The sequence below is a fragment of the Amyelois transitella genome, chromosome 14, assembly GCF_032362555.1.
Source record: "Amyelois transitella isolate CPQ chromosome 14, ilAmyTran1.1, whole genome shotgun sequence".
Taxonomy (NCBI): Eukaryota; Metazoa; Arthropoda; class Insecta; order Lepidoptera; family Pyralidae; genus Amyelois; species Amyelois transitella.
Window position 1 is genome coordinate 927055 of NC_083517.1, and position 23867 is coordinate 950921.

General features: G+C 36.8%; 3 protein-coding genes across 5 annotated transcripts; 1 reads left to right on the top strand and 2 right to left on the bottom strand.

Moving 5' to 3' along the window:
* The first annotated feature begins 208 nt into the window (after window positions 1-208).
* LOC106129162 (splicing factor U2af 38 kDa subunit) lies at window positions 209-3907 on the top strand. The gene is made up of 5 exons (XM_013327644.2): window positions 209-481; window positions 716-870; window positions 1223-1380; window positions 1663-1862; window positions 2284-3907. Exons 1-5 carry the CDS (start codon window positions 438-440, stop codon window positions 2417-2419), a joined length of 693 nt encoding a protein of 230 aa, XP_013183098.1. The 5' UTR covers window positions 209-437; the 3' UTR covers window positions 2420-3907.
* On the bottom strand, window positions 3361-11680 carry LOC106129160 (esterase B1). 3 transcript variants are annotated; one of them, XM_060947615.1, is made up of 4 exons: window positions 11607-11680; window positions 7710-7834; window positions 5153-6447; window positions 3361-4558 (listed from the first exon to the last, which is right to left on the bottom strand). In XM_060947615.1, exons 2-4 carry the CDS (start codon window positions 7830-7832, stop codon window positions 4366-4368), a joined length of 1611 nt encoding a protein of 536 aa, XP_060803598.1. In that variant the 5' UTR covers window positions 7833-7834; window positions 11607-11680; the 3' UTR covers window positions 3361-4365. The 3 variants fall into 3 exon arrangements, with proteins under 3 accessions (XP_060803598.1, XP_013183096.1, XP_013183097.1); XM_013327642.2 differs by lacking the exon at window positions 11607-11680 and adding an exon at window positions 8862-9028; XM_013327643.2 differs by lacking the exon at window positions 11607-11680 and having other exon boundaries at window positions 7710-8197.
* Window positions 11681-11689: 9 nt separating this feature from the next.
* On the bottom strand, window positions 11690-14715 carry LOC132902489 (uncharacterized). The gene is made up of 3 exons (XM_060947725.1): window positions 14628-14715; window positions 13721-14240; window positions 11690-11889 (listed from the first exon to the last, which is right to left on the bottom strand). Exons 1-2 carry the CDS (start codon window positions 14695-14697, stop codon window positions 14065-14067), a joined length of 246 nt encoding a protein of 81 aa, XP_060803708.1. The 5' UTR covers window positions 14698-14715; the 3' UTR covers window positions 11690-11889; window positions 13721-14064.
* Window positions 14716-23867: the final 9152 nt, after the last annotated feature.

A 23867-nucleotide genomic window follows, 5' to 3' on the forward strand; every position in this document is an offset into this window, starting at 1 on the left:
GACACCGACGACGTTAAAAATATAATTCAATTCAAATATTTTTATTACATTGCAAAATCTTTATTGTATATCATTAAGTAATCGAAACATGCTAGCTTCCTTTAACAGAATCATATGACTTTTTTTTAATCGATCTAAGATAATAAGCGTTTGCGGGCAGTCAAGCGCATATCAAGTTTGCGTTTTTTCATAGAAGGCAATTGGCAACAATGATTATTTGTGACGTTGATTGAATAGAAGTGACGCTGGATTCGAGATTGGACTGGATTTTATTTCTTTATCTTCAGTTGGTCTTGAGAATAACAGTTTCGTCTAACCTTTAAGCTGTGCATTTTGTTATTTCCACTTAATATAAAGAAACTACTTCCTAAGTTAACAATCATTAGGCATTCATTTAAGGTTATTCGGCTGGATAACCTTATCCATAAGTTTCCAGGATGGCCGAGTATTTGGCGGCTATATTCGGCACAGAAAAGGATAAGTAAGTATATTTATTGTTATTCAATTATGGTGATGTTTAAATAATACCAGGAACATCTAAAATGCTGGTTTTATTTACTTGCAAGCGGTTGCGAATTGACTTAAAAGTCTACATTTTACCAAAGCCTTAAGTCTACAATTCAACGTACATCTGTTTTGCATGCATTAAACTAGGGTGTGGTATACTTACAGCTAGTGAACTATGCAGGTATTAAAACAAAATTTCTGTTTTCAGAGTAAACTGCTCCTTCTATTTCAAAATCGGTGCCTGTCGCCACGGAGATCGCTGCTCGCGTATCCATAACAAACCTACGTTCTCACAGACCGTCTTACTACAAAATTTATATGTGAATCCACAAAACTCAGCTAAATCTGCAGATGGTAGCCATTGTAAGTATGAATTAGAATATATAGTGTGTGCGTTTATTATCTATATGGAATAAGAAGCAGTTTAATTATATATCATCTAATGCACTGTAAAAGCTTATCAAGAGAAAGGCTATGAACTTGGGATTCTTGCCCTCTATGAGAACTCACATGGCTTGGATTATGGTTACACATCCAAGCGGGCAATTCACAAAAGTTGACGAGATATGTTTTCAAGAGATAGAGTAAGGGAGAAGATAAGGTGCCTCATCAAATGAATAAATGTACAGTTGTCTGACTGTACAGTTTTCCTCACTGTGTTTTCTGTGACTGTATTTTGAACTCTATTTCATTAGTATTAAACCTTCTTTTTCAGTGGTCGTAGCCAATGTATCTGATGAGGAGATGCAGGAGCATTATGATAACTTCTTCGAAGATGTCTTTGTGGAAAGTGAAGACAAATATGGTGAGATAGAGGAAATGAATGTTTGCGACAACCTCGGAGATCATTTGGTTGGCAACGTGTATATAAAGGTAAATCAATACAGGGTGAATCTTTATTGGTTAAGGAATTTTTCATAAAATGTTTGGATAATGTACTTGAGTAGGTTTCCTTAACAACAGATAGCACAAACTGACGACAATGACAAGAACATGGATCGGACAACTAACATGGATCATTTAGTTATTTACCTAAAACCTTTTTTGTACACAAAACTTATATGTGCTCTGTCCTTACCCTAACCTACATGACAGGACATAATAAGGAGAAAAATGAACAGAAGAAACTTATGAAACATATTTCTTTGGTCCCAGTTCCGTCGTGAAGAAGATGCTGAGAAGGCAGTGAACGACCTCAACAACCGTTGGTTTGGCGGACGCCCAGTCTACGCTGAGCTGTCTCCCGTCACGGACTTCCGTGAGGCTTGCTGCCGTCAGTACGAGATGGGGGAGTGTACTCGCAGTGGCTTCTGCAACTTTATGCACCTCAAGCCTATCTCCAGGGAGTTGAGGAGGTAAGTTTGTCGTCACTATTTCAGGATTGTGTGTCAGGTCTCAGGATATATGTTTTCCATCATGGACTTGCTGTGGTTAGTACGAGATGAGCGAGTGTACACCGCAAGCCTGTTTCCAGAGAGCATACATATACATGTAGAAAATCCCTCGCAAAGACTGAGAGGCTTTGTTCACCTGTATAGCTCAATGATGTTATTGAGATCCAAATAGTGATAAGAATGCCCTGACAAAATGGTCAAAAGTGCCCGAAACCGCCGAGCTTGCATGAGGAGAGTTATGAATGTGGATGAAGCAAAGGAAGTATGCAGGGATCGTGGCAAGTGGAAAGAGGTAGTCTCTGCCTACCCCTCCGGGAAAGAGGCGTGAGTTTATGTATGTATGTATGTATGTAATGCCCTGACATATATCGGTGTGTTCCAGATACCTGTACTCGCGGCGCAGCAAGGGCGGGCGGCGCTCGCGCTCGCGCTCGCGGGACAAGCGGCGCCGCTCCCGCTCGCGCGAGCGACGCCGCGCGCCCGACGCGCCGCGCAACTCCCGCGCCGGCCGCTACTAGCGCGCCGAGCGGACACTCGGCATGCTTGATGCTGTTAACTGATGCTTAATACATGTGGCTAATTGAAAACTTTGTAAACCGGGTAACCGCTGTGCCGTGTTTTGTGTTTGCAAAAAAGAAAAATTAATAGGAGTGTTCGCATTACAGTTGGTTAATGAAGGTCAACATATTTTTCGAAATGGACCAAATGATGAACTCAAATTTTCTAATGAGCCGATACCAGCAAGTTGTTATTGAGTCCGAACAAATCGTATTGCCTCACGCTAATTACTATATCCGTGATTCGAGATCTCTGTTGGGTGCGTCGCGCGTGACACTAGACTCTACAGTCCACGGATTTGTTCGGTCGCGTGATTGCCTCACCGTTGCGGCTATTCGCTCAACGGTAGGTTTAGACGTCCATGAGTGAGAACCGATAAAGGTGGTATCCGTACCGCGTGTGGACTAAAATTCAGTGTATCGAAATACACCTCCAAAACGAGATTACCCCATGTGTAATGTACGCGCACACTAGAAAAAAGAATAATATATAATAACAATAGTCGCAACGTACTGGTATTTTGTTGCATGTATAATTTGCTTCGATAACATATAAGAAAACAGCACAGTGGACCCGGCTTTAGAATAAAAATTACTTAAGGCCTGTAAACTGAATAATGAAATTTAACATTCATTCACATTTGTTTGCGTTCAATTACTCAATATGTGGACACAAAATTAAATTAAAAAATTATTGTATGCCTAATTTAATCTGTTTATAAGTTACACTTAAGTTTTTTTTTACTTTAATCCCTTTATTTATATTGTCTACCTAGATAGAATAAAATATAATTTAAAAAAATAAATAGTTTATTTCAATACAGAAAAATAACACATATGAACACAACCATAGCATAACTACTAATCTCATAAACATTTTGGTTTTGATTTTTTTAAGCCGATAATAGAATTTCGTAAAGCATACAATGTTGTGTAGATTATTATATTTCCTTTCTATTCTTTGCATCATGTCCGTTAACTTTGCTAAAAATATATTTCTTGTTCAGTCTGAACATACATACATTTCAGAATGTATTCCGGTCCATAGATACTGTGGCAACTACACCACATATGTATTATTTAATAAAATCTTGTTTTTGTTCTCAAACAATAATTGTAATGTCATTATTTCTGATGGTATAGACAGTGCCTCAAGTTCTTAAACACTATTTCGCTATTTATGACAATTTTATAACAGATCAAGCAAAATCGTAGTAAGTGTCCGCAGTGTAATTTTAAACAAACTACAAGAGCGCATACATTAAAGGAAAATTATTACTTGATAAAGGTTTCTTTAGAATTAATGTTTCGTGATGATTATGTATTTGTTTTGTAAATACATGAAATAATTGTGAATGATGCGCTGTTGTAGTGTATTTGATTTAAACATAGACTACTATATAAGGTATCTAAGTCTTAAGATTGAGAATATACGAGAGTATAATAATATTGTGTTTTTCTTAATCCCTTTCAGGGTGCTTTTATATAGATACAGAATTCGCAGAAGAATGTCTTATTTTATTTTACAAATAAATTTATTAATTTGATTTATATCACAATGGACAACGCTCAACGGCCCACAGTAAGCTTCAAGCTTGAGTTGTGGGTCCAATCGCAAACAAAATTAACAATATCTATATCACAAACTAAGCTCGTTGAAACTTAGTAAAAATGGGACCTAAACAGGCTTAAGTTAAACTAAGTACATAATTTTTACTATCACGAAGTCTAGAATTCAATGAGTTAGTCCCAAAGTAAGTTCGAGACTTGTGTTACGGATACTAACTCAAGTATACTGTTTTTTTTTAAATAAATACTTAAATAGACAAAAATCCCGAGTTCTTCGCCCACCAGAAAGAGTTCCTCTTCATCATGACCTAAGTTAGATCATTTCAAAGATGACGTCATCACTTGAAACGTTTCTGAGAATTGGGCCGTAAGTTGTTCAGTACCGATTCCCCATAAACGTCTTCCCAGAACTGCATGTTGGCCTCGTCTTCATCCTCAGCGCACACGAGGTCATCACCGATGATGAACGTGTTGCGCGCCCCGTCCTTGAACGGCTTCCACTGGGGCAGTTCACTGGACGGCGTGGGATTTCTGGAATTATAATTGATTTATTTATAGGCACCGTGTGGTTCCCGGCACCAATAAAAAAAAGAATAGGACCACTCCATCTCGTTCCCATGGATTTCGTAAAAGGCGATTAAAGGATAGGCTTATAAACTTGGGATTCTTCTTTTAGACGATGGACTAGCAACCTGTCACTATTTGAATCTCAATTCTATCATTAAGCCAAACAGCTGAACGTGGCCTCTTAGTCTTTTTAAGACTGTTGGCTCTGTCTACCCCGAAGGAATATAGACGGGATCATAATGTATGTATGGTTATTAAATAAAAATGTTTAACTCCATTATAGTTGACGAGTAGGTACACTATGGTAACCCAATTATAATCTCAGCAGGTTTCAGTCTATGCATGGTCCATGTGACTGATGCTTTTTGTAACTGATTCACATTAATTTAGGTCTACACACATATCACGTCTTTATAGCCTATAGCGCAGATAGAGCCAATTATCAAAACTCTTAGGATCCATTTGAAAGTTCATAAACTTGCATTAAATGGAACGCAATAAACAGCTAATGTCATAAATCGGCTTACGTCACATATCTTACAGTTCAGCAAAACTTACCCCGTAATGGCGAAATTCGTCCACAATTTCGTTAAATTATCTATAACTTTCCAAGATTTATCTGGCTTCGGTATATCAATACATTTAACATCGAATAAGTACGGCAATTCATCCGCGTGGCAGACTCCTTTTACCGCCTCCATTTTGTAATGTCTCTTATAGTAATTCCTTTCAGTTTCCGCCGTAAACTTGTAGACGAAGACTGGCATAGAGCAATAGTGTGCGTGGTACCTCGCATACCTCATTATGTTGTAAGCAAAAAGCCTGTCCGTCTCCAGATTGGTATATTCCTGTAGTGAGTTCTCAGTAATATCTTTACCATCGAAATAAAATTTGCGGATCATCTGGTCGATATCATACAATTTCTCGCGAGGCAACTTGAACTTCAGCTCTCTGGGGACCACAGCACCCGGCATACCCAGAAACGCCGTCAAATGCGGCAGCTTTCTCGATATTTCGATGCCCTCGCCCGAAACGTACCCCACAATAACCGGGACATTCCCTACGTCGCCTCTCGTGACCATATCCACTGGAGATTCTGATATAAACTTCTCAACGTTCAAATGAGACTTCTCTATCACAGGTCCGAACAGAATATTGTCTGCTAGATCGAATTTTTCGACTTGCAGTATTGGCAGTTCGATTTTGACTAAAGACGAAGTCGGCAAACTTCTTAGATACTCTAATAGTTCAGCGGGATCCTGTGTTTCTTTTCCTAATAGTTTAGCCAATTGGAAGGCTCTCTCGCGAGGGTACAGATTGTAACCCCATTCGTTAAGGCAAACTCCGCTTTGACATATCGCCTTGTTGAACAGGCCTTGACTCATTTTCGATACCAAATGGTAACAGACAGATGCTGCGCCCGCGCTGCATCCAAATAGCGTGACGTTCTCCGGATCGCCTCCGAATTTGGCGATGTTTTTCTTCACCCACTTCAACGCCGCGACTTGGTCTTTCAAACCAGCATTGCCTGGTACTTCGTCGTTGTCCAGACATAAAAAGCCAAGGACTTCCAGTCTGTAGTTAAGGGTTACTAATATCACGTTATGTTTTATTAAGAATTCTGGGCCGTAATAGTCCGAGTTTCCCGAGCCGGTGTAGAAGCCGCCACCGTGGATCCAGACCATGACGGGGCGGGGCTCTGACGGGGTGAGTGTTGTGGTGAACACGTTGAGGTAGAGGCAGTCCTCGCTGCCTGGCTCGATGCAGTCCAGGCGTTCGTTGTACTGCGGACAAACAGGCCCGTGCTGCGACGCGTCGCGCTCTCCCACCCATGATTCGGGAGGTTCCGGAGCCTGAAACGTTAATGTGGTAACTGAACCCTATATTAGGTATATATAAGCACTATTATCTAGAGGTATTATAAGGTCAAAAGTACCCGAAACCGCCGAGCTTGCATGAAGAGTTATGAATGTGGATGAGGCAAAGGAAGAATGCAGAGATCGTGGCAAGTGGAAAGAGGTAGTCTCTGCCTACCCCTCCGGGAAAGAGGCGTGATTTTATGTTATGTATTATCTAGAGCAACAATTCCCTTGCAAGAAGGTCTAAAGGTCTTGCAAAGTCATCAAAGAAAAGGTTATTAGATGTTGATGAACTTTTACCCTTTTTTAGGTTCAATGATCATTATTTTAGTCACTTTTTTTTTTGGGAATTCCGACATAATAAAGACATATTTGATTGTAGAAGATAAGACCGCCTTTTGCATTTTCCTTAATAATTTTCCGTTATCATCCATGTTTTATTGATCAATTATTGCTTTACAAAATAATTTCCTTATCTAGATAATAAATTACTTAGCTGCATGTATACGTTTCCAAATTTCCGACATAAAAGAATATGGTCGTCGGCATAAAAGATTATTAAACTTTATTCTTATTATAAGTATTTCCTCATAATTTTGGTAAATACCTTAAAAACTCCACATGCAAATTGATAACAGATAGGATAGTCTAGATAGGAGCGGAAAAAAGACCCCTATTAAATACGCGGCGTCTGCGCTCAAAATAAACTAGGGTTACGAGGTGAACAAAAGGGTTAAAGCATGCACCTTTGCAGTATAACCGATTGAATACCATCCCTAATCTTTTGGCTTTTTAGTTTACGTCATTCGGCGTTTTACGGACAATTAAATTATTTCTAAGTAGGTATTATGCTGCTTTAAAAATTATATTTTAAACTACTTAGTAGTAGTATGTATGCCCACTTTAAAGAAACCAATATCTCTACTAAGCAATGTGTCAGAAAGCAGAAGAATGAAGCAAATTGCTAAAGACGATGCTTCGATAACTTGAAAAAAAAATATCTAAGAGTTGCACTACAAGTTATAAAAAGCAAGTGTATAACAACACGTTTGTGAAACAAGACATATCGATAGCAAAACTTTAGATCTTCAAATTGCCGCCATAATTTCTCGAGGGCATTGGTTAACCAACCAAACTCAAAATTTTTAGGTTAGTCGCTACCCGCGATATAAGTACCAGATTTATAACCTCAAATTTAAGGAAGCGAAAGAATTGTCTTTTAGAGTATAATTCAATAAATAACAAGCTTATTTTACCTTGAATCTTAATTTTCCTATGGGCGGTTTGGCATAAGGTATCCCTTTGAAGCCAATGTAAGTTTCCTCGCCAGACCCACAAGTCGCGCCTCTCAGCGTTCCTTGTTCCACTTCCACCAGCATATCTGATGATTATAAAGTCCAATTACAGTGTCTTCTGTTCGAAATACGGAACATCGTTAAAATTGGTTGCTTGCCAAGGAATTATCAGTTTGGTAGCATCTTTCCGTGTTGATGTATTATCATAACTTTGTTTATTTATCAGACAGCTGTAATACGCATGCGCGAATATTGTTCTTTCTTGGGCATGTCAAGAGGGAGTGCCACTGATAGACTGCCAGCCAGCTGTATGATATAATGCTGTTAAATTTGTCTGGACTGATAAGATATGAGATACATGAATAACGCGGATATGTTAAAGTCCACTATATTTTGACGTCGATGTTTGTACACAGAGCGTATTTTGCACCGTCGCTCGTCTTGGGGAATAAACTTACCTACCGTTATAGAGCAGTGGACGCTCGGCAGCTGGTGCTATTTTTTTTTTTTGTTAAATTACTCTGTGTGCTGGATTGACACTTGGGGATGTAGTCCTATGCTATACGGTAACCTCTTAAAACCATGTATTAAGTCAAACAATAGAACGATGAAAACTGGGAATCTATTGCAATAATGTAACTTCTATTTTATAGTGGTAGCGATGTGGTAGACGATAGAGCCTCATAGAGTCACAGGTAGAGACACTGTAATTATAAATTAACAAAGTGTTCCTTGTAAAATTTAGATATCGAGAACGCGCAGTGGATATATCGTTACTTAATACAACAACGTTTACAGAATACAACGATTATTACTACTGCATGTAACTTTAAGTACTTATTTACTTAGTTTCGATAATTGCAGAGAAGAAACTGTCTATTTGTTTTTTAGATTATAAATAACTAAAATATAATTAAGAGATTTGTCTCTATAGAATATTTGTCACTTATTATATATTTATTCATTTATTAATTTATGTACACAGAAAACACTGAGAAAGATACTCACAAGAAACAAAATTACATAGGTTCTGCTTATTTCAAAAGACATCTCTTGCACCACACCCGAGATTTTTTTATCGTTATAAGTTTTCACTTTGAAATTTTTACTCACCTTTTGAAGAAAACAAGTTTCGGTTTCAGCAAAAAGTATAGTACTGAAGCGATAGATTGTAATTACACCTCTCGTATTTTATGACGAACACTCATCATGTGTAATTATGATTGTCATGGTTGCAAAGCAGTTTGGATTTCATTTCGTTTGATACCATTTTAGTGAACCATAAAAGCGAAGAATAGTGGTACTAATATATAGATTGGACGCGTGGTTTTTGACAGAGTAGATTTACCTCTGTTTTTGCTACGGTTGGCGTAGTCAGCGTCTAAAGTATAATAATACGAGCTAGATTAAGACAGTAATGGACAGTCGATCGTTAAAATTGTGACTTTCCACGCCATGTAAAATCTCATTTGCATAATGTCTTTATTGGACTCTTTAATCATAATATAAGCCAAACAGCTGTACGTGGTCTGTCAATCCCAATCTTTTTAAGACTTTGTTCTTGCTTTTCTATGCTTTGGCCCTGTCTATCCCGCAAGGAATAAAGCCGTCATTATATGTATGTACAATTGTTAACCTGTAGTTTGCTATAATATGAGAGAGAATGAGAGTATATTACTGCCATTTTCTTAATCGTCTCTTACAATATCCACGCTGATCAATTATCACACCTTCTAGAATTAACGTTATTATTCTATGTTCACCTCATATATATATGTCGCAGGAAAATGAAGTAACCAGAGATTTCGCGAAATCCCTAGGGATGTCACGAAATCACGGCATATGTTGAATATTCTTATTTACGACGCCTTCTTACTAAAATAGTCAGTGAAATGTCGTTTCACTAAATTAAATCTAGTGAAATGTCAGAAAAACGGATACCTCCGAGTAAAAATCGTCCAATGTTTCTCTCTCCCTCTCTCTACCCAAACGGACACAAGTGGGAGCAACTCTTGCTCCTGGCAACGAAGCGGTAAGCGATGGCACCGTGTGGTTTTAGTGGGTTCAAGCCCCACATAACCCGCCCGACTTCCTGTACCCGGCCGGGTAGACGAAGGTCTTTCCACACGTAAAAAAAAAGATAAGGTTAGGTTAGGTTAATAATTATGTAAGTACTTTTAAAAGAACTTAGCACGAACCTTTTTCATTCTTTATTTCACTAGATTGAGATGAGTGAAATGATATATCACTAGATTGAAATAGTATTTTGTCATATCACTAATATTTTTTTAGTAAGAAGATGTCTTAAATAGGAATATTCACAATCTTCCGTGATTTCGTGGTATGCCTAGGGATTTTGTGAAATCTCTGATATCCTTATTTCTCTGCGACATGTACACTGAACCGATTATTAAGTCTGTTTTTCGGTATTTCTTATTTAGAACTGCATAGAGGTTTCATTTTCTTATCATTGCGATAGTCTCCAGACATTTATCTCAAGTCTTCATAAAATACAGTGCAATTATAAGTAGGTTTTATCATGTTAATCTGATAACAGAATGTAACTAAATATTTGTTAACTCTATAACTAACTCAAGGGCGGCTGTTCGGTTGTACTTTGGAACTGACGTAGTTTATAAAAATTGATCTTTGAACTACGCACCTTTATAATGAATTATATGTATATTATGTTCAATCTTAATATTCTTAATATACAGATGTATGTACCTACTTAATTCTTTACGATCTGCTGACGGCACAAATTAGCCTTTTTAAGGGCTTTTTACAACGCTTGTTAGAAAAATGAATAATTTTGTTTAAACAGTTATTCAAACGGTTTTAAAAAGTTAAAATTTTCTTACCACAACCAAACAAACAAATTAAAATAAAATATAATACAGTCATCACAATGAAAGCATTATCAATAGGCTATTTGACAAAGTTCTAAAAACTATCTTAGGGTATTTATTTGTTTATAAGGAGCCCTACAAAAATACTTTTCTGCCTTTATTACAGCTATTTTATTAAAAAATCGAAAAAGAAAATGAAATATTCAAATATGCCGCCAAAACGCGACTTTAAGCAATATGGCGGCCATGGCATGCAGTGACGTAAATTTCGTGTAAATATCATACAAAGCTTGTTGGTGTTTCGAAAAGTTTTGATTTTCTCTTGTTTTATTTAACTTGTGCCACGTCATATGTGTGAAAATTATTAAAGTGAGTTCCTATAAATGTTGTGCAGTGCCTCAATGCACTAATACAACAATAAAATCTCCTACGAAACTGTTTTTTCTATGCCGATGGATTTGAATATTCGCAAGAAGTGGTTTCAGATCATGATCTAAGATCAGTGGTTACCATACCAAGATATACTTACATTGATGTTTTCACATTCCTCAGTTCGGCAGCATAGAAATCTGGATTGTCTTTGAAGAAGACAATCCAGATTTCTTCCTTCAACCATTATTGCGTCCACTTTTGGTAGGTTTCGACTGTCAGCTTTCGCGGAATTGGTTTCCATTATTAAATATCCATGTTATCTGAGTAATCCTGAGCGATCAAACACTTATAAAAATTTTGAAAAATAATAGCGAACACTAAGGAACGGTACGATCGACAGTCTGTTTATGGATAATTGACGTCATAATAGAAATAGCCAATCACGTTCGTTTTTAGTCACGTGACAGCTGCATATAAAAACCTAATTTTCTGAGACGGATTTTGTTTAAATAATGCAATATTTTTATCTCGCGTTATTACAAATCGCTCCAAAAAAATAATATTAAGACTGATGACATAAAAGAAATGTATATTTTTAATACAGTCAAATAGCCTATTCACTAAATATAATACTCACCAATCAATCAAATCTTCATATTTAACTATGTATTACAAAATCTCCGCTGAAATTGTAGCGATGACTACGCGTGCCTACTTCGTGGTAACTGTGACCCTCTATGACTTTTGGGCCGTGACTCGTGACGTCATCGAAGAATAATTATGACTTATGACGAGACAAGAGTCGCATTGTACTTCAAAAAGGATAGTACATCCGTGAGCAGATTTAATGTTAGGAGTGAAGAGAATATTTAATGTGGTAGAAGCGAAATATGTGTGTTTGTTTGGTATCGTGGCAGGAACTAAAAATATCGTAAAGTTGGCGACGTTTTACATAAATGTATTATAGGAAGTACATATGTATAGTCACAAAGTTAGTTATTCCTACAGAAAATGAAAGAAGAAAAGAGGGAAGAAATAATCAGTTTAAAATTACTATATTATTGATCATAAAATAAAAATATTTGACAATGAAAATCTCTATCTCTGACATTTTTACCTAACTAACAAAACCATGGCAACCGTTGCTATGGAGTACAAGAAGGTTGTCTACATGTACATATGTATTGTATATATACCTATTTATGTATTAATAACGACAATCTTTATTAGACGGGTTTTACAATTTTTAAGATAGCGTAGCTATAGACACGAGATCCAGTAAGTAGCTGCCAGTGGAAAGCGAGCTTCTTAACTTGAGTGAGCGCTGGAGTAGACCAAAGGCGAAGGTCCGCAGTGCTTTTATAGGGTCCCCCGGGCTGTGAAGTGGGCGCTGGGGAGACCACGACTCAACAGTGAAGAGAGTACCAAGGAAACTTCCTGAAATACCCACAAGAACGGCTGCATATGAAGTCGTGGTCAGAAGCGGTGTAAGCAAAGACAACACCGACTTGGCATTATCTTACATGAATTTTCTTTGCTTCATCCATAACATCCATGAAAACTACTTATATTTGAGCGAGGTGAAGTCAAAACTTATGAAGTATCCAGATAACTTTGAAATACTTCCTTTCTCATGTGAATTAGGTTTAAAGAAGAATCAGGGTGGCCAAAGAGGAATCAGTATTTAAACCAAGACCAGATGAATACGTACACTGGTATTTCCTACCTTCCAGTACAGAGTTGAGACGCTGGAGTCAGATAATCTGTTCCAGATGCAATCCTGATGCTAACCACGATCCTCAGACCTGAGGAAACGACTAGAGAGAGCGAGGTAAATTTATCTGTAGATGATCTTTTCGATTTTTGCCGTGTGGTTCCCGGCACCAATACAAAAAAGAATAGGACCACTCCATCTCTTTCCCATGCATGTCGTAAAAGGCGACTAAGGGATAGGCTTACAAACTTGGGATTTTTTTTTAGGCGATGGGCTAGCAACCTGTCACTATTTGAATTTCAATTCTATCATTAAGTCAAATAGCTGAACGTGGCCATTCAGTCTTTTAAAGACTTGGCTCTGCCTACTCCGCAAGGGATATAGACGTGACCATATGTATGTGTGTATCTTTTCGATGAGTTTTATAGAAATCTCTAAATGAAAAAAGGTTAAAAAATAATGCAAAAATTCATTGAGAACATTTTGCTATGATTGAATTTCTCGGCTAGATAAACTATCTTGAAATTTTTGGCCATTAGAATTTTGAATTCAAATCGTCACCAATTTCTTACTAACACCATATTATACTCGTATAGCTTAAAAACATTTAAGAAGCTTGTTTCACGGACTGATTCACTTTAAAATGGTATAAAAGAAATAAAGAAAAATCTGTTATGAATCACTTTGCTCGATGGCAGAATTTGTGCAATTGTGGCATTTTAGCGTCACAAAAAAGCGTCACGTAAGAGAAATGACACACTTCGATCAACTATAAACAACGAGATAAACAGTTCTGAGCAAAATAAAACAAAATATCGTCCTCACCTCAATACGTAATTATTATTACGCATATTACTTCGACTATTTGACAAAGTCCTATGTCCAAAAACAAGTGTATTGAAAATTGAACCTTAAAAATTTTATAATAAGGCACGCAATCCTTAAAAAACGTAGTTTGGTGTGACATGGTATTAACTCAATGTTTCATTTAGAACAAAGAGGCTAGTGGAGAGGCTTTGTTATTTTAAAAATTTTACCTTCACACACTAACATTTTGATACGAAATGCGTTGCAATAAAAATTGTCTATTGGATATTAGAAGGAGTTTGTTTTGGTGTATGAGTGTTTGAATGTCTGTGATTATGTGTCGATTTGGATGTAAGTAGTTTATTTTTTACTTTAAAGGTAGTTCTTTTGTTTTTTGTCGACTTCTGTGGCCTAATAATCATCTTGCCTGACTGCCAAGTCGGACGTCTCGGGTTCGATCCCCGGTTTGGTCAATCTGGAAAATGTATTTTTTAGATGTTTGTTTGTAAGTATGTGAGGATGTTTGTTATTCAATCACGCAAATTGTACTGAACAGATTTCGATGTGATTTGGTTTACAGGATAATTACTACCCTGTCTGTCGTATGGATGTCTGATGGAAGAAATTGTTCAGAACATACGACGGCTCCTTTTTGTGGCTTAAAAAACTCTTCACCTCGGTCTCTCGCTATAATAGAAATCCATTCATTCCTTATTATGGCGTTCTGCGGAAAACTGAAATACACGTAAATTGTATGTTATTCTGTAAGGTTTTACTTGCGACTTCGTTGGCGTGTAATTTTGAATTTACTAGATAGTCGTGTAATTGATGTAGTATTTTTAACCTTACCAAATTTTACTAAATCGTTTTAACAGGTACCATTTTCAGATAACATTACATATTTCCATTCACCTCATTAAATAATTAATCAACCGAACTAGTATCAAAATAAAAAATCACAAACATAAAAAATAAAACAAAGCGACTCCACAACTTTATGTTCTTCAAAGTTCAAGTGCTAAATGCCGAGTACCCTTAAGTTTTAAAAATTTAATAAAATGATTTGATAGAAAACCAACAGCTAACTTATACTATTAAGTGCGATTACTTTAAAACTGAATTGTACTTAAATGAAACAGGAAACGCCATCCTTTTTGAGCACAATTCTTGGACAATTTTTACACTTTTTAACAGAGCACTTCGTCATTGTGCGACGTTGTCACTCGTGGACGGACGAAACGAGACTAGCCGTAGCCGAGAACTTCACTCACTTGAGCGTTGAGTAGAGTTTTGCCGTGGACACTTTTTTAGCGGGAACGTAAATTAACGACATTTTTCGTTTTACGCGAGTGAATCAGCGGATGTACTAGAAGTCTTGAAAAGACTAGAGATTCAGTGTCCAGCGCGCATAAAAGAAAATAGAATCATGCACTCCCTTATTTTCTCCTGGATGACGTAATAGACGAGTAAAGGAATACGCACTTTCACCTTGTGCAACTGCCGTGACCCAACGGGTTCGATTACATTTCCATTTTAAAATAGGGTGACTGAGTTTAGACGGGAGTCTCTTCGTGTAATTATGTACTTAAATTACTCCATCACCATTATTTGTGGTCATAGACATTATTTTTCAACTTTGCAACATATACCATACTGTAAACATTAGAATGACAATGTTGTTTGATATTTCAATAAATCATTAATACATCATCAAATCAATTGATAAGTAGACATCTTAAAATATTCTTTATAAATCTTTAAGTTAATTCTTCAGTGCATCTTTACCAATCAATCATACATCTTTAAATCTTCTTTATTAATCTTTGAAGTATTATTCTGTAAGGTTTTACAGCGGGACACTTTTTTAGCGGGATTGTGAGCCTAGTTGTTTATAGTACGTCAATGCTTTCTGATGTAATAATTTGTGCCTACTGTGCGAACTAGAAATTGGAAAAGTAAATCTTTGAAATGGAAATATCCTTAGTTAATCTTTATACTATCATCCAGAGTTTATAAATCCGTATTACATCTTTATAATGATCACTGCCTGTCCAGAAAACTATAAAATGAGAAAAATGAGGATGCTAGGATTTACATTGCGATTAAGATTTAAATACATATGTACAGATGTAGATTTATAAAAAGAATACATCCATCTATCTGATGTCGATTGACAAATATGTACTGAAGTATTTTTTCAAAGATTAATAAAGAAGATTTAAAGATGTATGATTGATTGGTAAAGATGCACTGAAGAATTAACTTAAAGATTTATAAAGAATATTTTAAGATGTCTACTTATCAATTGATTTGATGATGTATTTAGGTATGATTCATTGAAATATCAAACAACATTGTTATTTTAATGTTTACAGTCTTTACAGTATGGTAATGTTGCAAAGTTAAAAAACACTGTCAGATAATGTGGATGTATTATACCTATGACCACAACTAATGATTATCGAGTAATGTAATTACACGAAGCGACTCCCGTCTAAACTCAGTCACCCTATTTTAAAATGAAAATGTAATCGAACCCGTTGGGTCACGGCAGTTGCACAAGGTGAAAGTGCGTATTCCTTTACTCGTCTATTACGTCGTCATTCAGGAGAAAAAGAGGGAATGCATGGTTCTAATTTTTTTAATGCGCGCTGGTCACTGACTCTCTATGATCTTATCAAGACCACTAGTACATCCGCAGATTCACTCGCATAAAACGAAAAATGTCGTTAATTTACGTTCCCGCGAGAATTAGCGGTTAAACCCTGGAGTAATCAAGGAACCTTCATACCAAATTTGAGGTCTCTACAACTAGCGGTTTGAGCTGTGCGTTGGCTGCCAGTCAGTCACAAAAGTGAACCATAGTAACGAAAGTTTTTGATAGATTGACTTTGCCTAGCAAACAAAAACGTATAATGTCTGTTTTCTCCGGATAGTAGGTGAGTACCTACTATAACCTACACCGCTTGGCAAAACAAGACGACTGTATGTACTACTTTCAATCGGGTTTGAAACGCCCTCTGTCGGCAAACACGCCGTTTCATCCGTCCGTTGGAGTTGAATACTTAAACTATGGCGCCCAAAGCTGACATGAGATTAGTTAGATACAGCATCGAAACCTGTGTATTGTAAATCATTAGATTCTTCATTTGGACATGGTTTTCATGGAAAATATTTTTTTATTTCGTAGTTATAGTAGTTACGTCAAAGGCGTAACACAATTTCACTTTTATGTATACAACCAAGAAAGTTCTTTTTTGGTTATTTATAAAGTTAACTGGCAACTAACGAAAACCTCAAGCAATGAAGAACTCAACAAATACTGAACAAAAAGAAAATGGTCAAATGGACATTTGCCATGTGAAGTCCTCAGGGGGAGGCTGGAGGAGAGGACTGCGTAGAGCTTCCCCCTGGCTGCCTTGGTCTTCGCGACGACGTCTCCCACGTGCTTCTTGAACGTGAGACGCCGGTCTATGGTAACTCCCAGGTATTTGACGTGTGGCCGCCACGGCACCGGTTCGCCGAGCAGTCGCAGTGGAGGCGGGTGGGGTCTTGTCCCCGTCATGATGGCTTGGGTTTTGCCGACGTTCACCGAGAGCCTCCATTTGGAGAGCCAGCCCGGCAGAGCCTCGAGTGAGGGCTGCAGCCTCTTGGCGGCGTACAGCGGGCGTATGGACGACGCGTAGTACGCCGCATCGTCAGCGTACAGCGCTAGCTCCACCTGGCCGACGGCAGGGATGTCGTCGGTGAACGCGGCGTAGCAGGCCGGGGACAGACAGCTTCCTTGCGGGACTCCGGCGCGTACAGGGCGCACGGAGGAGATGGCGTCTTCTACTGCGACGTGGACTCGGCGATCAGTGAGGAAGGAGGCCAAGACCCTGACCATTCTTGGGGGCACTTGGGCCTCCGACAGCTTGTATAGCAGCCCCTCGTGCCATACCCTGTCGAAGGCCATTTCCATGTCAAGGAACACGGCAGCCACGCATTCCTTTTTATTATGGCTTTCGGACATCCTGTGGAGAAGTCTTGCGACCTGGAGCGTCGTTGAGTGGTCGGGCCGAAACCCGAATTGTTCCGGACGTGGCTCGACGAATGGGAGCAGTCGCTGGGGAGCCTATGCCGCCGACGCGCTATTTATAGGGACGCTGCCCCCGCCGCCGCGGCCGGCCCGTACCGTGCCGCAATACTAATATCGTGATATCTCCTAAACTATATGTCTAAATAACACACTGTAAACTGCAAAAATAATCTAAATTAAATGCTCGTGATGATGAACTTACTTATTTTGATAAGGATATATGTATTATTGGTTATATCACCAGTTAAACATCACCCAACGAATTAAATGTTTTTTTAATACAGAAAAGTAGTTTTTGTGACTTAAATAAAAAAGCTGGATATATGTCATCGCGGACTTTTTTGTAGAACTAATAAAGACCAATGTTTTTGCTATACATTGTTCTTACTTGTATCCAACGGTATAAGCGGCGCACGCACAAATGCAATCTTCAATTAGATTTTTTTTCTGACTTCTTGGACATAAATCGCTATAACTCAGCTAATATAGTTTCAATGTATTTCAATTATATATAAAAACCTGTCGGAGAAAATACTCTTTCTATTAGTGAAAACCGCATCAAAATCCGTTGCGTAGTTTTAAAGTTTTATGCATACGAAGGGACTACAGACAAAATGGGCGACTTTGTTTTATACTATGTAGTGAAGTGCGATTACTTTAAAACTGAATTGTACTTAAATGAAACAGGAAACGCCATCCTTTTTGAGCGCAATTCTTGGACAATTTTTACACTTTTTAACAGAGCACTTCGTCATTGTGCGACGTTGTCACTCGTGGACGGACGAAACGAGACCAGCCGTAGCCGAGAACTTCACTCACTTGAGCGTTGAGTAGAGTTTTGCCGTGGACACTTTTTTAGCGGGAACGTAAATTAACGACATTTTTCGTTTTACGCGAGTGAATCAGCGGATGTACTAGAAGTCTTGAAAAGACTAGAGATTCAGTGTCCAGCGCGCATAAAAGAAAATAGAATCATGCACTCCCTTATTTTCTCCTGGATGACGTAATAGACGAGTAAAGGAATACGCACTTTCACCTTGTGCAACTGCCGTGACCCAACGGGTTCGATTACATTTCCATTTTAAAATAGGGTGACTGAGTTTAGACGGGAGTCTCTTCGTGTAATTATGTACTTAAATTACTCGATCACCATTATTTGTGGTCATAGACATTATTTTTCAACTTTGCAACATATACCATACTGTAAACATTAGAATGACAATGTTGTTTGATATTTCAATAAATCATTAATACATCATCAAATCAATTGATAAGTAGACATCTTAAAATATTCTTTATAAATCTTTAAGTTAATTCTTCAGTGCATCTTTACCAATCAATCATACATCTTTAAATCTTCTTTATTAATCTTTGAAGTATTATTCTGTAAGGTTTTACAGCGGGACACTTTTTTAGCGGGATTGTGAGCCTAGTTGTTTATAGTACGTCAATGCTTTCTGATGTAATAATTTGTGCCTACTGTGCGAACTAGAAATTGGAAAAGTAAATCTTTGAAATGGAAATATCCTTAGTTAATCTTTATACTATCATCCAGAGTTTATAAATCCGTATTACATCTTTATAATGATCACTGCCTGTCCAGAAAACTATAAAATGAGAAAAATGAGGATGCTAGGATTTACATTGCGATTAAGATTTAAATACCTATGTACAGATGTAGATTTATAAAAAGAATACATCCATCTATCTGATGTCGATTGACAAATATGTACTGAAGTATTTTTTCAAAGATTAATAAAGAAGATTTATAGATGTATGATTGATTGGTAAAGATGCACTGAAGAATTAACTTAAAGATTTATAAAGAATATTTAAAGATGTCTACTTATCAGTTGATTTGATGATGTATTTAGGTATGATTCATTGAAATATCAAACAACATTGTTATTTTAATGTTTACAGTCTTTACAGTATGGTAATGTTGCAAAGTTAAAAAACACTGTCAGATAATGTGGATGTATTATACCTATGACCACAACTAATGATTATCGAGTAATGTAATTACACGAAGCGACTCCCGTCTAAACTCAGTCACCCTATTTTAAAATGAAAATGTAATCGAACCCGTTGGGTCACGGCAGTTGCACAAGGTGAAAGTGCGTATTCCTTTACTCGTCTATTACGTCGTCATTCAGGAGAAAAAGAGGGAATGCATGGTTCTAATTTTTTTAATGCGCGCTGGTCACTGAATCTCTATGATCTTATCAAGACCACTAGTACATCCGCAGATTCACTCGCATAAAACGAAAAATGTCGTTAATTTACGTTCCCGCGAGAATTAGCGGTTAAACCCTGGAGTAATCAAGGAACCTTCATACCAAATTTGAGGTCTCTACAACTAGCGGTTTGAGCTGTGCCTTGGCTGTCAGTCAGTCACAAAAGTGAACCATAGTAACGAAAGTTTTTGATAGATTGACTTTGCCTAGCAAACAAAAACGTATAATGTCTGTTTTCTCCGGATAGTAGGTGAGTACCTACTATAACCTACACCGCTTGGCAAAACAAGACGACTGTATGTACTACTTTCAATCGGGTTTGAAACGCCCTCTGTCGGCAAACACGCCGTTTCATCCGTCCGTTGGAGTTGAATACTTACACTATGGCGCCCAAAGCTGACATGGGATTAGTTAGATACAGCAACGAAACCTGTGTACATCATTAGATTTTTCATTTGGACATGATTTTCATGGAAAATACTTTTTTAATTCGTAGTTATAGTGTACAAAACCGGTTTCTCGACATAAGACTACCATATATGCCGGAATGCAAGTATGGGTTAGTAGACCAGTGTTCTTCAATCGTATTCCGGCTGTTTCTTGTCATTAGCATACACACAGCGAAAAATGTATACATTTCAGGAACTGTTACAGGATACCAATTTTTTAATCTTGAATGAAGTTTTATATCAATATGTCTAACAACATATTGCTGGTAACTATTAGTAAATTCAACAATTTTTTCTACATAAGCTTCATTGCAATAATGTAAAAAAATATCCAATTCTGATGAGACCGACGAAATCATTGACGGCGAAATACCGCTAAAAAAATCATCAAACGGCTCGTTTTTAATTTCGAAGGCTTCGGACGACCATTGAAAACTATATTCTCCAGCAGAAATGTTTTGACTTTCCTCAGTAGTCGGGTCCTAAAAAACACTTCTACATTAAGTAGGTATAATGAAAAAAGTAATAGTCATATATGTAGCTATTAATTTATAACCTCCTTATTCAATAAAATTATCAAACGTTTAATAAGCCTATTTTAACTAAAGTACGTTTTGTCACTTTCTTTCAACGTAAAATTTTTAAATGTGAGGTAAGGACAAAACATACTTTAGCTAAAGAAGGCTTATTAAACATTTGACAAGTTTTATGAATACGAGTGTAAGTAATTACTGAAACTTACCTCAAAATCTGATAGATCTGAATCTTCATCAGAAATAGCAATAAATTGTTCGACATTCTCCACTCCTTCCAGAATTGCAATAAGATCGTCATTTTCCATCGTAAAGTTAATTTTATCCACAGGAAATGCTACATACAATATGAATATAAACCAACAAATGATTCACGGGTATTTCGATATATTTTATTTATTTTTCTACCCACATCTTGCAAGCACTAGTCGATAAATTGCTTTCGCTTCTGACGTCACAAGCGGGCGCCTAAAGGTGTCCGTGGCGTATAGGGGACGTTAATTGTAAAATTATCTAGAAACGTCCGTAATTTTTATCGATAAAATGAAGGTATATAATTATAATATTGAGATTTTACGAAAAAGATGAATAATTTCGTTACTTAATAATTATTTATGATGCTAAATATTTAGAGGTTTAGGAAATTAATATATTATTATTTATTATTATATATAATAATATTAATTAATATAAAACACTCTTGTATACGAAACTTCAACAACATTAATATTTATTTATTACCGACGATTAACAATTATTACAGAGCTATATTGAGTGGTATTGATTGTTCTTCTTCCGTTTCTTCTCCTTCACTTTCACTTTGGATTGGTACAAATTCTATGACTTGGTCCAAATCAGGGTCCCCTCTCAACAATCTTATAAGATTTAAAATTTGCGGATATGCATTTGAACGTTTGTTTTCCGGCAAACGCTCTAATTCAAAAGCCACCAACCTTGCAAAGTCTTCATTCCTTTTATCGGACGGTCTTCTATCGTCGAAATTAACATCGGGCAAATGACGAGTAGAATAAGAAATATTTCCTTCTTTTGTAGTTTTTCTGTACACCATAGTGTCTGTAATAGTGTATTCTGTTTGTGTCTGCTTATTATTAGAATTTTCTGTTTCTCTATACTTTCTTTTACGACTTGAGAATCCGAATAATATCGACGGCGAAGATGGCCTCTCTTCTTCCATATTTAGGCAATGACAGTACTACGACTAGTTCAGATCTCATATAACTGAGAGCAATAGAAACATGTTTCAATGAATACCCACTACAATAACATAAGGAACATTAAATGTAGGTACTTGTAAAAAAACTACAATTTCCCATCACTACGCGACACTTAAAGGTGTCGTTGGCGCTACTTGATAGTGTATTTTCATTAAATTTTAGGTAATTGTAAATTAAGCTTTAAATGGGTGTTTTTATATTTTTTCTTCATTCCGCCTCGGTTAAACCAAAGTTTGACGAATAATCAAGCTACCTATCGATATTATTTCAATAAGATTAGTATTAAAGTAAAGTTTTTTTTTGTTTGAATGTGATACGAATCTCGGCTACTTAAGAAGTCGTCGGCGTCTCAAGACAGTTTCCGCTGGACGCCTAAAGGTGTCCACGGCGGTCAAAGGGTTAAAAAACGTAGTTTGGTGTGACATGGTATTAACTCAATGTTTCATTTAGAACAAAGAGGCTAGTGGAGAGGCTTTGTTATTTTAAAAATTTTACCTTCACACACTAACATTTTGATACGAAATGCGTTGCAATAAAAATTGTCTATTGGATATTAGAAGGAGTTTGTTTTGGTGTATGAGTGTTTGAATGTCTGTGATTATGTGTCGATTTGGATGTAAGTAGTTTATTTTTTACTTTAAAGGTAGTTCTTTTGTTTTTTGTCGACTTCTGTGGCCTAATAATCATCTTGCCTGACTGCCAAGTCGGACGTCTCGGGTTCGATCCCCGGTTTGGTCAATCTGGAAAATGTATTTTTTAGATGTTTGTTTGTAAGTATGTGAGGATGTTTGTTATTCAATCACGCAAATTGTACTGAACAGATTTCGATGTGATTTGGTTTACAGGATAATTACTACCCTGTCTGTCGTATGGATGTCTGATGGAAGAAATTGTTCAGAACATACGACGGCTCCTTTTTGTGGCTTAAAAAACTCTTCACCTCGGTCTCTCGCTATAATAGAAATCCATTCATTCCTTATTATGGCGTTCTGCGGAAAACTGAAATACACGTAAATTGTATGTTATTCTGTAAGGTTTTACTTGCGACTTCGTTGGCGTGTAATTTTGAATTTACTAGATAGTCGTGTAATTGATGTAGTATTTTTAACCTTACCAAATTTTACTAAATCGTTTTAACAGGTACCATTTTCAGATAACATTACATATTTCCATTCACCTCATTAAATAATTAATCAACCGAACTAGTATCAAAATAAAAAATCACAAACATAAAAAATAAAACAAAGCGACTCCACAACTTTATGTTCTTCAAAGTTCTGACTTTGCTAAGTTTCATAGGCTTAGCAAAGTCAGTAAATCATTTATGGGGAACTGTATACGATTTTATAATAGGTTGCCGGAGTCTGTTCTTGATATGCCCAACCGAAAATTCAAAGAGTATGTAAAGAAAGTACTTTGTGGGAAGGCTTATTATAGGACTGATGATTACCTTAATGATAAAAACATCTGGCTCGAGCTTGGCACAGGAACCTCGTAATTAATTGTAGTTTAATTTGAACTTAAATCAAAATTTCAGTACACTCTGTACATAAATCTTTTTAAAATTGGCAATCCATAATATATATATATATATATATATTTTTCTTTTTTCAATATTAAATCTCATAAATATATAAATCTCCCGTGAACAATGTATTCTCCCGTCCACATTCTATTCTAAGTATAATTTAATATTGTGAAGTTGACGTTGTTGATGAAAATGCTGCAGTGCAGTTTGTTACCGCTTCTTCTGCACTGACGCCTTGGAAGCGGCAGTAAACTTAGTTTTTAAGTAATTTATTTGACGTCAACCAAGTTGTTAAACCATACGACAATTATTAAGCG

Excerpts from the sequence above, each read along its gene's own strand:
- LOC106129160 (XM_060947615.1), bottom strand. The coding sequence starts at position 7,832 with ATGCTGGTGGAAGTGGAACAAGGAACGCTGAGAGGCGCGACTTGTGGG. Across the intron at positions 6,448-7,709 it reads TAGGAAAATTAAGATTCAAG|GCTCCGGAACCTCCCGAATC; the intron begins GTAAAATAAGCT and ends TTAACGTTTCAG. Across the intron at positions 4,559-5,152 it reads ACGAATTTCGCCATTACGGG|AAATCCCACGCCGTCCAGTG; the intron begins GTAAGTTTTGCT and ends TTATAATTCCAG.
- LOC132902489 (XM_060947725.1), bottom strand. The coding sequence starts at position 14,697 with ATGACGAAGTGCTCTGTTAAAAAGTGTAAAAATTGTCCAAGAATTGTG. Across the intron at positions 14,241-14,627 it reads CAAAAAGGATGGCGTTTCCT|TTTACGTGTATTTCAGTTTT; the intron begins GTTTCATTTAAG and ends AATAACATACAA.
- LOC106129162 (XM_013327644.2), top strand. The coding sequence starts at position 438 with ATGGCCGAGTATTTGGCGGCTATATTCGGCACAGAAAAGGATAA. Across the intron at positions 1,381-1,662 it reads TTGGCAACGTGTATATAAAG|TTCCGTCGTGAAGAAGATGC; the intron begins GTAAATCAATAC and ends CTTTGGTCCCAG. Across the intron at positions 1,863-2,283 it reads ATCTCCAGGGAGTTGAGGAG|ATACCTGTACTCGCGGCGCA; the intron begins GTAAGTTTGTCG and ends GGTGTGTTCCAG.